The sequence below is a fragment of the Neomonachus schauinslandi genome, chromosome 2 (genome assembly GCF_002201575.2).
Source record: "Neomonachus schauinslandi chromosome 2, ASM220157v2, whole genome shotgun sequence".
Lineage (NCBI taxonomy): Eukaryota > Metazoa > Chordata > Mammalia > Carnivora > Phocidae > Neomonachus > Neomonachus schauinslandi.
This window is the reverse complement of record NC_058404.1, coordinates 40400752-40416898: the sequence shown is the minus strand read 5'-3', so window position 1 is coordinate 40416898 and position 16147 is coordinate 40400752. Positions and strand designations below refer to the sequence as shown.

Sequence of the window (16147 nt, the reverse complement as noted above, 5' to 3'; positions counted from 1 at the left end):
CAGTGCATTCTCCCCAGGCTCCTATATTATCTTGTGTTTAGGAATCAGAAATCCTTTTTTTTTTTTTTTTTGCTGTTTTAATCAGGATGTTCTTTTTCTTCCCTTTTGCCTCCCGAATGGAGCACGTGCTTTTCCAAGGTTCTCACTAGGCTTCATTCCCTTTGCAATTCTTCTACACCAGTGGCTTCAATGATGACAGCTATAAAGTAATTCCCAAATTCACACTGTCAGTCTCCACAGCATTTCTGAACTCCAGTGCTATAGTTCAGATACCTACTGAAGCTCTCCATGTAGATTGTTAGTAAAATTAAAAATAATTTATTCTTCATTTCCAAAACAGTTCCAACAAATTTATTTTCTTGATGTCACTGTTTTTGCTTATTACGCCGCCATCCTCTCAGTAAGTCTCAAAATGTTGGCATCATCTTTGAGTCCTTCCTTTTCAGCCACCTGAATCTTACTGACCTTTCCCTCATTCGGGCCCCAGGTACCTCACTCCTGGTCTTTCCCCCCTCATCTCTCCTCCATTCTGTCCCCACGCAGCTACTAGACAGCTCCCTCCTACTTCTCTGATCCACTCCACATGCTGATGTGGCATGGTACTTCCTAAATCACTTCTCTGACCCTGGCACCATTTGCACAGAGACAGTCATGGACTCTTCACTGGTCATTTAATCAAGAACATGGAACTGATATTTTTGAGCATTTATCATGTGAAAGGCCTGTGAGGTCTCACTACCTCTGTTTTATCAGAGAGGGAGCTCAGGCTCAGAGAGATAAGGTATCATATACATGGTCACATAAAGAGTTGGTAGAAACACTGGGATTTTAACACCACTTTCTGGCTTTATGCAGTGCAGGGCCTAAGTTTAAATCATTTAGCCAGGGGTCTGGGACTTGTGCCTGTGGCTCTCTGCCCCCTGCATGATCCTCAGCCCATCCATGGCCAGGTGACATCTAAAGCTCTTTTCAGCTCTCACCGAGACCCTGATTCCCTATAGCCCTTCACTGATTTCCTTCTCCGATCTTTGAGCACACCGTCTTTGTGTAGGTCACCAAACTTACACCCTACTCTCTGTCTAAATTCCATGTCCATCCTCCAAAACTCAATACAAAGAACTTCTTTTTTCTTCTGTGTGCTTCCAAAGTGATTTCTCCATTCCGCGAATCCTCACTGGATTTAAAATCTATTGTGGCTATAATGTATGTTCCCCTGGTCCTTCAGACTGATCAGTTCTTCTTCTTAAGCATGTCCATAGCACCCTTTCACACCCTCTTCCCCAAGTTGTATTACTTTTATAATTAAGTGTTCAGTTTCTGTCTCCAACTAGAATATTAGTTCCTGGAGGGCAGGGGCTGGTCTGTCTTATTCATAAGCACTTACGCACATCTACCTCAGTGCCTGGTACATAGTAGATATGCAATAAAATTCATTAAAATAAGTAACGTAATGCCTTGCTCTTTCTCTTGCAGACTCTATGCAGGAAAATGGCCACGTCTGTTTTATCCCTGTATCGCCTGCAGCATTTAGCTCATCCGCATAGTGCTCAGAGTTAGAAACTCAACAAGTTTTTGTGGCATGAACTACACAGAGGCCTGAGTAGTCTTCCCCCATCTTGGTGTAAAACTGAGGGTATTGGAGCTAACACTCATTTTACTAGAATAACTTCTCCAGCAGCCTCCACTAAGGTTTTAGGGAGTCATGGGGAAGCCCTTGAAGACCCTCCAATCTCTGTGCTCTCACACAACATTGAAGAGCCCCCAAAGGTGAGGAGCACTCAACACAGAGATTGTCAGGGCCATTCTGTCAAGAGCCCTTCTTTTGGCATCTGGCTAAATCTGACAGTTCTCTTTTTTCTTGCCTCCAAACCATAATTTCCTTACCTTCACCATACTCTTACCACTCCCTTACTTCTAAAATGTCAAGGCTCTAGCCCTCTCCTTTGGCAGTCTTCTCTACTTACAATTTCTAAGCACCCTCTGTTCACAGGCAATTCTGGGATTTCTCCCCCACCTCACCCTTAAGGGCAGCACCTTCTTCCCCTAAGAGTGATGCCCCCAGGCTACAGCCTGGGGCACTCCCTGGAGAATGTGTCCTGCCATACTGAGCAAAGCTGTGGGAATCCCTGGGTCCTCCCTCTCTGCTCCCCTAGCCTTCTGCCACTCTCCTCTCAGGGCATCTTTCTCCTGCTGTCAAAAATATTGGTAGAGAGTTACTTAGGTGAAGGTTGAGAGATGGACATAGTAAAAAATATTATTAGATGCCCTGAGAGAGTGTAATAAAGGGAGTTTTATGAGGTATGACAGCTTTCTAAAGTTAATGGACCATTCGGCATCTCCTCAGACAGAGCCAGAGCTGACCAGGGCCCATCCCCATGAGGACACACTTGGGATTGACCTTCCCTTCATACCTGGGGAGGCTTTCACTGTTTCTCCACTTGGGAAAACAGTGTGAGGTCAGCTGCCTTCTGAATGATACATTTGCCTCCTCTTAGAGTGAAGATTCTTTCTCCCCTCCCCCCTGCCCCAGTATCCTATTTAGAATTTTATTACATTGTAGAAAGTCTTCATTGCCCTGAGGAGGGTGGAAAGTGCCAAAATAAAGAACACATCTGAGCTTGAGCAGCCTGCTTTTTTTTTTTTATTCTTATGTTAATCCCCATACATTACATCATTAGTTTTAGATGTAGTGTTCCATGATTCATTGTTTGTGCATAACACCCAGTGCTCCATGCAGAATGTGCCCTCCTCAATACCCATCACCAGGCTAACCCATCCTCCCACCCCCCTCCCCTCTAGAACCCTCAGTTTGTTTTTCAGAGTCCATCGTCTCTCATGGTTCGTCTACCCCTCCAATTTCCCCCCTTCATTCTTCCCCTCCTGCTACCTTCTTCTTCTTTTTTTTTTTCTTAACATATATTGCATTATTTGTTTCAGAGGTACAGATCTGAGATTCAACAGTCTTGCACAATTCACAGCACTTACCAGAGCATGTACGCTCCCCAGTGTCTATCACCCAGTCACCCCATCCCTCCCACCCCATCCCCCACTCCGGCAACCCTCAGTTTGTTTCCTGAATTAAGAATTCCTCATATCAGTGAGGTCATAGGATACATGTCTTTCTCTGATTGACTTATTTCGCTCAACATAATACCCTCCAGTTTCATCCACGTCATTGCAAATGGCAAGATCTCATTCCTTTTGATGGCTTCATAATATTCCATTGTATATGTATACCACCTCTTCTTTACCCATTCATCTGTCGATGGACGTCTTGGCTCTTTCCACAGTTTGGCTATTGTGGACATTGCTGCTATAAACATAGGGGTGCATGTACCCTTTCGGATCCCTACTTTTGTATCTTTGGGGTAAATACCCAGTAGTGCAATTGCTGGATCGTATGGTAGCTCTATTTTCAACTTTTTGAGGAACCTCCATACTGTTTTCCGGAGTGGCTGCACCAGCTTGCATTCCCACCAACAGTGTAGGAGGGTTCCCCTTTCTCCGCATCCCCGCCAACATCTGTCGTTTCCTGACTTGTTAATTGTAGCCATTCTGACTGGTGTGAGGTGGTATCTCATTGAGGTTTTGATTTGGATTTCCCTGATGCCGAGCAATATTGAGCACTTTTTCATGTGTCTGTTGGTCATTTGGATGTCTTCTTTGGAAAAATGTCTGTTCATGTCTTCTGCCCATTTCTTGATTGGATTCTTTGTTCTTTGGGTGTTGAGTTTGATGAGTTCTTTATAGATTTTGGATACTAGCCCTTTATCTGATATGTCATTTGCAAAGATCTTCTCCCATTCTGTCGATTGTCTTTTGGTTTTGTTGACTGTTTCCTTTGCTGTGCAAAAGCTTTTTATGTTGATGAAGTCCCAATAGTTCATTTTTGCCCTTGCTTCCCTTGCCTTTGGTGATGTTTCTAGGAAGAAGTTGCTGTGGCTGAGGTCGAAGAGGTTGCTGCCTGTGTTCTCCTTTAGGATTTTGATGGACTCCTGTCTCACATTGAGGTCTTTCAACCATTTGGAGTCTATTTTTGTGTGTGGTGTAAGGAAATGGTCCAGTTTCATTCTTCTGCATGTGGCTATCCAATTTTCCCAACACCATTGGTTGAAGAGACTGTCTTTTTTCCATTGGACATTCTTTCCTGCTTTGTCGAAGATTAGTTGACCATAGAGTTGAGGGACCATTTCTGGGCTCTCTATTCTGTTCCATTGATCTATGTGTCTGTTTTTGTGCCAGTACCATGCTGTCTTGATGATGACAGCTTTGTAATAGAGCTGGAAGTCCGGAATTGTGATGCCGCCAGCTTTGCTTTTCTTTTTCAACATTCCTTTGGCTATTCGGGGTCTTTTCTGGTTCCATACAAATTTTAGGATTATTTGTTCCATTTTTTTGAAAAAAGTGGATGGTATTTTGATGGGGATTGCATTGAATGTGTAGATTGCTCTAGGTAGCATTGACATCTTCACAATATTGGTTCTTCCAATCCATGAGCATGGAACGTTTTTCCATTTCTTTGTGTCTTCCTCAATTTCTTTCATGAGTATTTTATAGTTTTCTGAGTGCAGATCCTTTGCCTCTTTGGTTAGATTTATTCCTAGGTATCTTACGGTTTTGGGTGCAATTGTAAATGGGATCGACTCCTTAATTTCTCTTTCTTCTGTCTTGTTGTTGGTGTATAGGAATGCCACTGACTTCTGTGCATTGATTTTATATTCTGCCACTTGACTGAATTCCTGTATGAGTTCTAGCAGTTTTGGGGTGGAGTCTTTGGGGTTTTCCACATAAAGTATCATATCATCTGCAAAGAGTGAGAGTTTGACTTCTTCTTTGCCGATTTGGATGCCTTTGATTTCTTTTTGTTGTCTGATTGCTGTGGCTAGGACTTCCAATACTATGTTGAATAGCAGTGGTGATAGTGGACATCCCTGCCGCATTCCTGACCTTAGGGGGAAAGCTCTCAGTTTTTCCCCATTGAGAATGATATTTGCTGTAGGTTTTTCATAGATGGCTTTTATGATATTGAGGTATGTACCCTCTATCCCTATACTCTGAAGAGTTTTGATCAAGAAAGGATGCTGTACTTTGTCAAATGCTTTTTCTGCCTCTATTGAAAGGATCATATGATTCTTGTTCTTTCTTTTGTTAATGTATTGTATCACGTTGATTGATTTGCGGATGTTGAACCAACCTTGCAGCCCAGGGATAAATCCCACTTGGTCGTGGTGAATAATCCTTTTAATGTACTGTTGGATCCTATTGGCTAGTATTTTGCTGAGAATTTTTGCATCCGTGTTCATCAGGGATATTGGTCTGTAATTCTCCTTTTTGATGGGGTCTTTGTCTGGTTTTGGGATCAAGGTAATGCTGGCCTCATAAAATGAATTTGGAAATTTTCCTTCCATTTCTATTTTTTGGAACAGTTTTAGAAGAATAGGTTTAATTCTTCTTTAAATGTTTGTAAGAATTCCCCTGGGAAGCCATCTGGCCCTGGGCTCTTGTTTTTTGGGAGATTTTTGATTACTACTTCAATTTCCTTAGTGATTATAGGTCTGTTGAGGTTTTCTATTTCTTCTTGGTTCAGTTTTGGTAGTTGATACATCTCTAGGAATGCATCCATTTTTTCCAGGTTATCTAATTTGCTGGCATAGAGTTGCTCATAATATGTTCTTATAATTGTTTGTATGTCTTTGGTGTTGGTTGGGATCTCTCCTCTTTCATTCATGATTTTGTTGATTTGGGTCATTTCTCTTTTCTTTTTAATAAGTCTGGCCAGGGGTTTATCAATCTTGTTAATTCTTTCAAAGAACCAGCTCCTAGTTTCATTGATCTGTTCTACTGTTCTTTTGGTTTCTATTTCATTGATTTCTGCTCTGATCTTTATTATTTCTCTTCTCCTGTTGGGTTTAGGTTTTATTTGCTGTTCTTTCTCCAGCTCCTTTAGGTGTAGGGTTAGGTTGTGTACTTGAGACCTTTCTTGTTTCTTGAGAAAGGCTTGTATTGCTATATACTTTCCTCTTAGGACTGCCTTTGCTGCATCCCAAAGATTTTGAATAGTTGTGTTTTCATTTTCGTTGGTTTCCATGAATTTTTTTAATTCTTCTTTAATTTCCTGGTTGACCCATTCATTCTTCAGTAGGATGCTCTTTAGCCTCCACGTATTTGAGTTCTTCCCTACTTTCCTGTTGTGATTGAGTTCTAGTTTCAAAGCATTGTGGTCTGAAAATAGGCAGGGAATGATCCCAAACTTCTGGTACCGGTTGAGACCTGATTTATGACCTAGGATGTGATCTATTCTGGAGAATGTTCCATGGGCACTAGAGAAGAATGTGCATTCCGTTGCTTTGGGATGGAATGTTCTGAATATGTCGAGCAGCCTGCTTTTTTAATGTATCCTGAGGCAACAGTAGGAAGTAGGTCAACAATTCACTGGACAGAAGATGCTTTAATTGGAAACCTTCTACTTAATGTACAAAGACTGGACACAATCCCAGTGTGGATTTCTAAACTAAAAGAACAGTAGAACAGTCTCACCTGTGTTCCATCAGGTGCCCTCCTACCCACACTCAACACCACTGGCCAGTTTAGGGTCTGTAAGGCCCAGGTATCTTGACCACAACATGGACCATAATGGCCCTCGGGAGGGCTGCCTGGGGGCTTTTCGATTTAGGGACTGCACCTCTTGGCCTCTCCTGGGTGTGTTCCACATTCCCCTGGGGTTCAGGGAGCATGACCTGTGTGGCTGCATCTCAGAAGTCCAGGAACTAGAATGTAATACAACCCCTGCGACCAATTGTAAACAAGGGTCATTTAAGTAGCTTCACCAAGTATCACACTACCAGTAGTATTATCTTCTCACAAGCTGGTGTGAATCTCCGAGCAGCCCTAGAAGTAAACAATAGGGCAACAGTAGCACTTAACCTCTCATGAACTCCTATTATGTGGCAGGCACTGGGGGAAATAGCTGGCATAGCCTGCTCCCCATGGCAGTCCTGCATTGTAGATGGTTGTATTCCCATTTTGCAGATGAGGAAATTGAGGCTCAGAGAGATTAAATAATCTGTCCAAGTCACACAGCTAGTAAGTGGCAGGGCTAGGATTTAAACTAAAGCCAGTCTAATTCTAAAATGGAAGTACCAAACCCTGGAGCAGCTGTGTACTTCTGGGGTTCCAGAAGATTCTCAGACCTTAGAGATTCTGATAGCTGATAGTACCACAAACTGCATGCTTTCTCCCCATCTTGCCTTCTTTAGTTACAAAATGGACACATTCAAAAATATATATTTTTAAAGATTTTATTTATTTGAGAGAGAGAAAGCATGGGGGAGAAAGTGAGAGTGCATGATCGGGGGAAGGAGCAAAGGGAGAGGGAGAAGCAGACTCCTCACTGAGCAGGGAGCCCCACACAGGGCTCAATCCCAGGACCCTGGGATCATGACCTGAGCTGAAGGCAGACTCTGCTCAACCAACTGAGCCACCCAGGAGACCCATATTCATATTTTAAAACAAACACTGCTGTGGCCACCCCCCACTGCTACCACCTCAATTGCTCCTTGGGACTGCTGCTTTTTCCTGAGGAGATTGGAAGTGCTTTGTCTCATCTAACATTTTTTTTCCTAAAGACCCTAAATACTTTAATGATGGCAAACATAATAACCCATGACTAAAGATATTTGTCCAATCCAAATTTTGTTTTGCTTGCAGAGAACAGCAAATCTGTTCATTGGAAACTGGGAGCCGATAAGGAAGTCTGGGTCTGGGTGATGGGCGAACACCATCTAGACAAACCTTACGATGTGATCTGTAATGAAATTATTGCTGAGAGGGCCCAGCTGAAAGCAGAGCGGGAAGCAGAAGAGCTCAGGTATGAGATCTACAAACCCGTGAGAGGCTGGCCAGATTATAAAATGATGTAAAGATGCCTCTTTTTCAGAGTATCTGGAGGGAGAGTGGGGTGGGATCTGAGAGTCACAAAAGTCACTATAGATCTCTCTGGCAAGTTTCTTTACACTTTTGGTGGTTCCCTTCCTTCCCACAATGCGATCAGATCAGCTGTTTCACTTCCTGGCTTGTCATCCGAGTTTTGATCTGGATGTGGTTTCCCCCATGATCACTGGCTTCACTAGAATCATGCCAGAGCACCAAAGCTGACACAGCTGAGCATCAGGAATATAAGTGAGAAATGGAGCGGCTGTTCAAGCTTCAGGTCTTCAAACAAGATTGTTTAAAGGTGGGCAGCTGAGTAAGCAGGCCCTCTAGGTGCTTACACTATGCTAGGTGGTGGGAACTCAAAGATGAACAAGAAGCTTCCAGTAGGAGGAGAAACAGGCAGGTACACAACTAACTTCAGCCAATACGGGCTGTGATACGTGCTACAACTAAGTTATAAACAGCCCATTATTCCGATCCACAAAAGAGGTGAAAATCTGAATTGAACCTTGAAAGATAAGTGGAGTTTTCCAGCTGCAGAATGTCAGGAAGGAAATTGCAGGCAGAGGGCATAATCAAGACCCCTAGTTTTGAATATGTCTGGTTCTTTCGGTGACAATGACTTCTTTTGAATGTTCGGGGTATACGTGGGCAAGTAGCAGGAGACAGGGGGCCATGCTCTGAAGTGCCTTGAAAGCCAGATTTAGGACTTTGGACCTTGTTCTGTGGACAGTAGAGGTGTTTGAATAAGGAAGTGACACAGTCAACTGGAGATATAGGAAGGTAACTTGGCTGGTAGCAGTGAGGCAGATGATGGATCCCCTCTGCTGGGGGCCCAGGGTGACTTCTGTGAAGACTGTTATCCCTTGAGTATCGACAGCCCTATCTGAGCTGATGAGATAGAAGCAGACGTATGGACCTTGGTTCATGTCCCAAGGGCTGCTGATGCTGCCCACCAACTCCTGTAACTAAAACAAAAAATGGGCATACAGAGATAAAGGAATTGTATGCTGCTCATCATAGGAAGGCAGTGTGATCTAGCAGTTTAGCTTCTGAACAGGAGGTGGGTAGACCTGAGTTCAAATCCTGGCTGTGCCACAGTGTGGCCTTGGATAAATAATATAATTATTTTGAGCCTCTTGCAATTAAGCAAGGATAACAAGCCCTTCCTTATAGGGTTGTTATGAGGATTAAGTTAATGTCTTTTCTTTTTTAAGATTTTATTTATTTATTTGAGAGAGACCACGTGCGCGCACGCACACACACACACACACACACACAAAAGTAGGGGGGCGGGGGGTGGAGGGAGAGGGATAAGCAGTCTCCACACTGAGCAAGGAGCCCAATGCTGGGCTCAATCTCACAACCAGAGTCGAAATCAAGAGTGAGATGCTTAACCAACTGAGTCACCCGGGTGCCCCTAAGTTAATGGCTTTAAATACTAGCAAAGGGCTTAGCATATTATAAGCACTCAGTAAATGGTATCTGTTACTGTTTTTCACATAATTTGAATGTAGACATCTGCTTTGGAAAAGCTATCCATGTTGGAGAATGTTTTTGATAATTCCACATTTGTTTCTCTTCAGAAAAACTCAGTCCAAAGAATTCGCCAATAGCTTGAAAACGAAATCACGATATTATGATCTGCAAGCACCAGATACCCAGGAGACTCAGAATATCTATAAGAAAGCAGCAGAAGAGGAAGAATTGGGGAAAGGCTCTAGACCAGCACCACTCCTTGAAGAGAAAATTCCAGTGAGTCTTTCATATGTATAAAATGCAGAATTTCATAACCAGGGGAGTTAAAGATAGTGGGACCACTGAGATGAATGTAGTCGAACATCAGGATCACAAACTTTTCTGGGAAAAGTCCCTCCCAACTTGAAGGCCCTGATGTTCATTTCATTTTGGGAAATTTGGCTCACCTGCTACTTCACAAAAAAGGGTTTTTTTCATGGGACTGAAGGTGTGAAGAAAGAACTCTAGGAATAAAGTTTGCATTTTAAGATTTTTTCAGGGTTTATTTTTCCCTGTTATATGTCTTCTATAACAGAGGTCGGCAGCTTTTTTGTGTGAAGGGCCAGTTGGCAAAGACTTGAGGCTTTGTGGACCACACTCTCTCTGTCACAACTGTACGCAAATGAACAGGTGTGGCTCTGGTGCAGCAAAGCCTTACTTACCAGGACAGGGCCCGCTTTGGCACCCAGACTGCAGCCGACTGACCCCAGCCCTAGAGCGCTGGCGTCTTTGTGGTGTAGATTATGTTCTATGGCGTCTTCCCTGTTTTGTTGAGGACTACACCTCAGTGCCTCTTTGGCTTCATAGATTTTGCCTGTGACTGTGGGGACCATTATTTCCTCAACACCATAGAATTTTATAATCAGAATTGGTATGAATTCTCTCGTGTTTCAGTTGGCTTAAAGAGCTCAGATATCATTTGCTGCTTAGATTATAGTTTGGAAGAATAATAAAACTATATTATGAAGTACCTTCTTCTGCCAGGAATTTAATTAAACTGAGAATTAACAGGGGATTTGCAACTGTTTGACTTCTGTTCAGGCCCCCAGCTTTGTGACACTAGTTGTGTGTGCTCTTGACCTATTTGAGGCAGTTACACAGGGCTACGGTTATCTGTCCTGCCTACTTCACGGGCTTATGATGTGGCAAAGCACACTGCTGAATGTCTCACTTCATTCTCACAATGACTTTATGACCTAGGGACTGTTTCTATATTTGTCCGTTTTACAGGTAAGAAAACTGAGGTTAGCTATGGTTATTCAATCTGCCCCAGATCTTAGAGTTGACAAAAGACTGAACCAGGATTCAAACAGAGGTCTGGAGGACCCCTAGGTCATTCCTTAACTATTGCATTTGATTGTCTTATTAATATGAGGAATGTGAAGAAGCTTTATAAAGGGCTGCAAATATGAGGCTCAAAATATTTAGGGGTACAAAATTCTAAAATTTGGTTTATTTCCCAAGGTCAGACCTGCGTCCTTTCCTCAGATGTTCAGTGAAGCATGCAAGCTCTCCCAGGGCTGCTTTGTATTCCACATTTAATACCAAACTCCCTCCAAACAGCAGACTCCTTTTCTAGCACCCCTAAAATGAAGAACAACAATAGCAAGAGCCAAAAACCTCTTTCCAAAGCATTGAGTACGCATGCTAATCTTTGTGTTTGAATTACAGTACTTTCCTAGAAAAATTTTTTTTCAAAAATTTTCAAAATTTTTTTTCAAAAGAACAAAAGATTAAAATAGAAGTTAAGTACCATGGCTATTATTGTTTTACTATATCATAAATATTATAGGGATTATATTTTATACACACACATATGTATGTAATACACACAGTGAGAGGAGAAGATCTCAACATTGACTGATTTACTCATTCATTTAAAAAGTACCCATTATGTGCTACGCATTGAGATTATAGTGTAGGAGTAAAAACAGAATCACTGCTGAACTTAAGAATAAGTTGAAGGAATGAACTGCTAAATGAACTTTATAGTTGAGAAAGCAAAGAGAGACTTCATATAACCCGTCATTTCAAAAGATAATAAGTGACCTCAAGAAAAGGATATGTTTCTGTGCACCCCCATTACACTAGAACTTGAGCAATGGCAGGAAGTACAGGTGGCTTTGCAGAGGACATGGAGCTGGAGATGATCACAGAGGATGAGCAGGGCTGGCGGTTCCAGCAAAGGGACAACATGGACAAAGGTTTGTGTAGCTAGAAGAACAGGGGGCTTTGGAGAGCCCAAAGAAGGCTGTGTGGCTGGAGTGTGGAAGGGACAGAGGAGAGCATAAGATTGAGTGAGAGGGTGGGCAAGGCCAGACAGGACAGGGTCTTGGGGACAACTTTGTGTTTTGGCCCCTTTTTTCAAGAACAACTGGTTATTGTCAAAAATTTTTGAGCAAGAGTTTGACCTGGTCAGATTTATCTTTTGAAATTTTTAAATTTGAACTGATTATTCATGGATCAGAGTGGGTGGAGGGGCAAGCTTTCTAGCACACCCCAAGTTTCTAAGCTTAGATGCCTGGGATAATGGAGGTGCTATCAGCATAAACAGGAACATCTGGAGGAGAAGCTAGTTTTAAAAGAAGAGAGTCTAGTTTAGAGATATCAAGGATTCTGCATGCCACTTGAGGTGGTAGCAATAGATATAAGTTGATTTTATACATAATAATAAAGTGTATACAATTTGACAGTTTGCAAAACTTTCTCTCATATGGTCATTTCATTTCATAATACTCCTGTGAAATAGACAATGCAAGTATTTCTTTTGTACAGATGGAGACTAATACTCAAAGAGATAAGTGGTTTGCCCAAAAATCAGTTAGAAAGCTCTCCTTTTTGTTTATCTACTTTCATTCTCATCACAACCCTGGTGTGTTTAAACAGAATTCATTGAATTCCCCAGATCTGTACCTTTAGACAAGAACTCTGGTGAGAAACCAAGACTAGAGCTTTGGGAGTCATCCAATATGTTTCCAAAATGCAACTCAGGCTTGCACAGTAAAGAGGTCCACATTTCATCCATAATTTATTTTAACTATAATATCTAGAAAGATATTGTCATGTCTTTAAACTTTCATTTTCTACACCTGGCCTAAAATTTATTATAAAAAGAAAAATTGTCAGGCAGTTTTTATTGAAGTTAGTGATCATGAAGCTTATCTGAATAACCATGGACAGGTTTAAAGAGCACTCAGTCTTCCAGAATTATGAAAAATATTCACGGAAAACCAACTACAGATTTACTAAAGTAAAATGGCCTTGTTAGCTTCGTAATAAATTTCCATATGACAGATCATCACCAGAGAACTCCAGACCTGAATCTGAAAGCACCCCTTACTAATCTGATCTAAACTCTCCAAAGGGCTATGGAGAGTAGGGGAAAGTTAAATTCAGCCCAGATATTGATGTGCATTCAGCACTGTAGAAGCTCTTCTGTAGAGTCAGTTAGTTATGGGAAGCAGTTCTTCTGGTTAATAGTGACCCCTTGTATTTGTACTGAGGCATCAGAGTAGACGGTATTTCTGCATTTGTGTCAGCCAGTGTTTTTTAGCTCTGCTCTGATTATCTTATGAAAGGGTCAAGGCAAACACAGTCAGGGACCCCTCTGGGTCTGTGTAAGACTTCGGGTAAATTCAACACTTACTCCTTCATTGTCCTCCCTGTTTACCAGTAGTATTTTGAATAAGGTGAAATCAGCCTAAATGAATGCCACAGCCAGCATCACCGGAAGAAAACAGTACATCCTGAGAGCACAGCCAGGAGCCTGGGATATTTATTGGTGGAGCAGACAGATTTGCCTTAGTGCTAGTAATTGGGGTGATAGTGGTTGAGGTGAGGAATTTGACATTTAAAATGTGTATAGCCCTGGATAGTTGTCAAAAGACTTAGATTTGCCATTTCACTTCATGCTCACAACAAACATAGGTGTGAAACAGGCTCTTGCTCTCTGAGTGGACGAATCAAGGGCAGTGGTTTCTGCAAAGCCTGAGTAGAGGTGGAGCCGGGGCCATAAACCAGCTCCTCTAACGTAGGGCCAGTGCTCTGGCCATCTCATCGTGCCCCAGGGAAGGTATTCACATCTGTATCTTAATGATCATACTGTTGGAATTAGAGTTTGGGGGGGTTTTTTCCCTAGAGCAGGAATGCTTTAGACCCAGACGTTGTTAGCCCTAAAATTAAACAGAAGAACTTTTCCTGTAAGAAAACATGGAAAAAGAGGAAGAGGAAGCCTGGGGAAGCAGTGGAGAAACAGACATGGTTAAACCGGTTACATCAAACTGCCTGGAAACCTTGCGACAGTCTGATTTCACAGCAGTGGTGCTTCCCAGAGCTCAGGGCTCTGCCGTGCTGTTTCTCTCCCAGCTCTTTCCCAGATCTTCAGAGCAGCATCTCTGCCCCACACTGTGACAGCATCACAGTGTGGCAGGATTTATTATGAGGCAGATTTGCTAGCTAGGCAAATCTCTGAACTTTTTGGAGGCTCTGTGTTCTCAACTATAAAAACTGGGAATTAAAAAATACCTGCCTTGTTTATCTCATGGTTTTTTTGTAGAAATTACATGAGATAATATATTTGGGAATGCTTGAAAAACTGCAAACCCCAGTAAAAATCCAAGGGGTTGTTTCAGCTAGAAGTACTTGAAGCCTTGCCTCCTCTCTGTGAGTGTGTCCTGCATGCAGGCTGCATGGGTGAAGATCTTGCATGGTTTGGCTGGATGGATTGAATCAGTGCTTCTCTGAGTATTTACCAGGGTCCCAATACATGTAATGATAGGTGTTATGGAGCTGCAAAGGAGGCACAGGACAAGGTCTTCATCCTTCAGGAGTTAGAAGAAAGATTAGAAGCACTTAGTGCTAAGTAAGGCAGGACATAATCAAGTTCTAGCTGGAAAGTGGCCAGGGCTCCACTGGTTTGTGGAAGGCAGGGATGGGGGAAGGCCTAAGGGAAATGCAGACTGTGTGTGGTGAGAAAAAGGAAAGCATCATGTGTGGGGACACAGGGAGGAGAGCAGCCTGACTGGAGAAAGTACTTTGGCTGGGACCTGGAGGTGCATTTGAGGTGCTGAGAGGCCACATGATGGGACAGGAGCCAGGCTTGTCTCATGTATGTTTTCTATTGTTGCCACAGCAAATTACTGTAAACCAAATGGCTTCAAATAATACCTGTTTGTTATCTGACAGCTCCTTTGGTCAGAATTCTGACAAGGCTTGGCTAGGTCCTCTGTTTAGGGTCTTAGAAGGCAGAAATAAAGGTTTTGGCTGAGGCAGGTTCTTATCTGCAAGCTTTGGAAAGAATCCTTTTCACACTTACTCAAATTGTTGGCCATCAGTTAGCTGTTGAGATGGGATGTTTGCTGAGATGATTCCTCATACATTTTTCCGGCTCCAGACATTCATGACCTTAAAACAACACCTATAGGCATGACCTGAAGTCGAATATTTTTCATATCAGTACAGCTGTAAAGGAGAGTTTCTATAGAGTTTCAATGGATAAGCCTCACCCTGAGGTCTGGACTTTCATATTCAACCAGAATTTAGGCGAAGATGTGAGGTTCAAGGCCAGTAGTACAAGGCTGAGGTGAACCCAATCTCATTTCTGGAAATAGAAGTATGCATTGTCTTTCCCAGTCAATTGGCAATCCTAGTCTGAGCTTTTCTCCACAGCCTTCCATCCCAGACTCAAAACTGTATCTTCTGGCCCACCTGGGAAAGAGCTAATCTTCTCACATATAAAAAATGTAGAGAGATGTACCCTTCCTTCCGTGGAACTGTTGCAGGATTTTCTGCCTTTAGTGCCCGTGGTTTTTGGTCACTTTGGCCTCTTTGAAGAATGAAGAGGTAGACCAAAGAGTGGTGGGTAGCAAAGCAAAGTTTATTGAGCAGTAGTATAAAGCTCCCAGAGAGGGAGGGGACCCAGAGGGTTGCCCTTGGAGTTTCCAAGTTTAGGGATTTTTTTTTTTTTTTTTTTTTTGACACAGAGAGAGAAAGCACAAGTAGGCAGAGCAGGAGCATGCAGAGGGAGAGGCAGGCTCCCCGCTGAGCAGGGAGCCCGATGCAGGGCTCAATCCCAGGACCCTGGGATCATGACCTGAGCCGAAGGCAGACGCCCAACTGACTGAGCCACTGAGGCGCCCCTCTAAGTTTAGGGATTTTTATGAGCTCTTTTGCGGAGCTCATAAATAATCTTCAGCAAGCAGGGTGTGCTGAGTCCTGCCAATCAGGGCTTTGGTCACATATCTGTCTACCTATTTAGGTTATTGTCCATGTGCGGATGGTCTTTTTTGCTGACATCTGGAGGCTTATGTTTTTTTTTTTTTTATTCTTATGTTAATCCCCATACATTACATCATTAGTTTTAGATGTAGTGTTCCATGATTCATTGTTTGTGCATAACACCCAGTGCTCCATGCAGAATGTGCCCTCCTCAATACCCACCACCAGGCTAACCCATCCTCCCACCCCCCTCCCCTCTAGAACCCTGTTTGTTTTTCAGAGTCCATCGTCTCTCATGGTTCGTCTACCCCTCCGATTTCCCCCGCTTCATTCTTCCCCTCCCGCTACCTTCTTCTTCTTCTTTTTTTTTTCTTAACATATATTGCATTATTTGTTTCAGAGGTACAGATCTGAGATTCAACAGTCTTGCACAATTCACAGCGCTTACCAGAGCACATACCCTCCCCAGTGTCTATCACCC

At 42.7% G+C, this 16147-nt stretch overlaps 1 protein-coding gene across 3 annotated transcripts in view; it reads left to right on the top strand.

The window, feature by feature from the left end:
• SH2D4A (SH2 domain containing 4A) overlaps nucleotides 1-16147 on the top strand; it is a 66521-nt gene that overhangs the window by 13556 nt on the left and 36818 nt on the right. For all 3 annotated transcript variants that reach the window (XM_021681602.1, XM_021681601.1, XM_021681603.1), the window contains exons 3-4: nucleotides 7708-7867; nucleotides 9519-9687. In XM_021681602.1, coding sequence (XP_021537277.1) covers nucleotides 7708-7867; nucleotides 9519-9687 — 329 coding nt within the window. The remainder of the gene's footprint in view (nucleotides 1-7707; nucleotides 7868-9518; nucleotides 9688-16147) is intronic.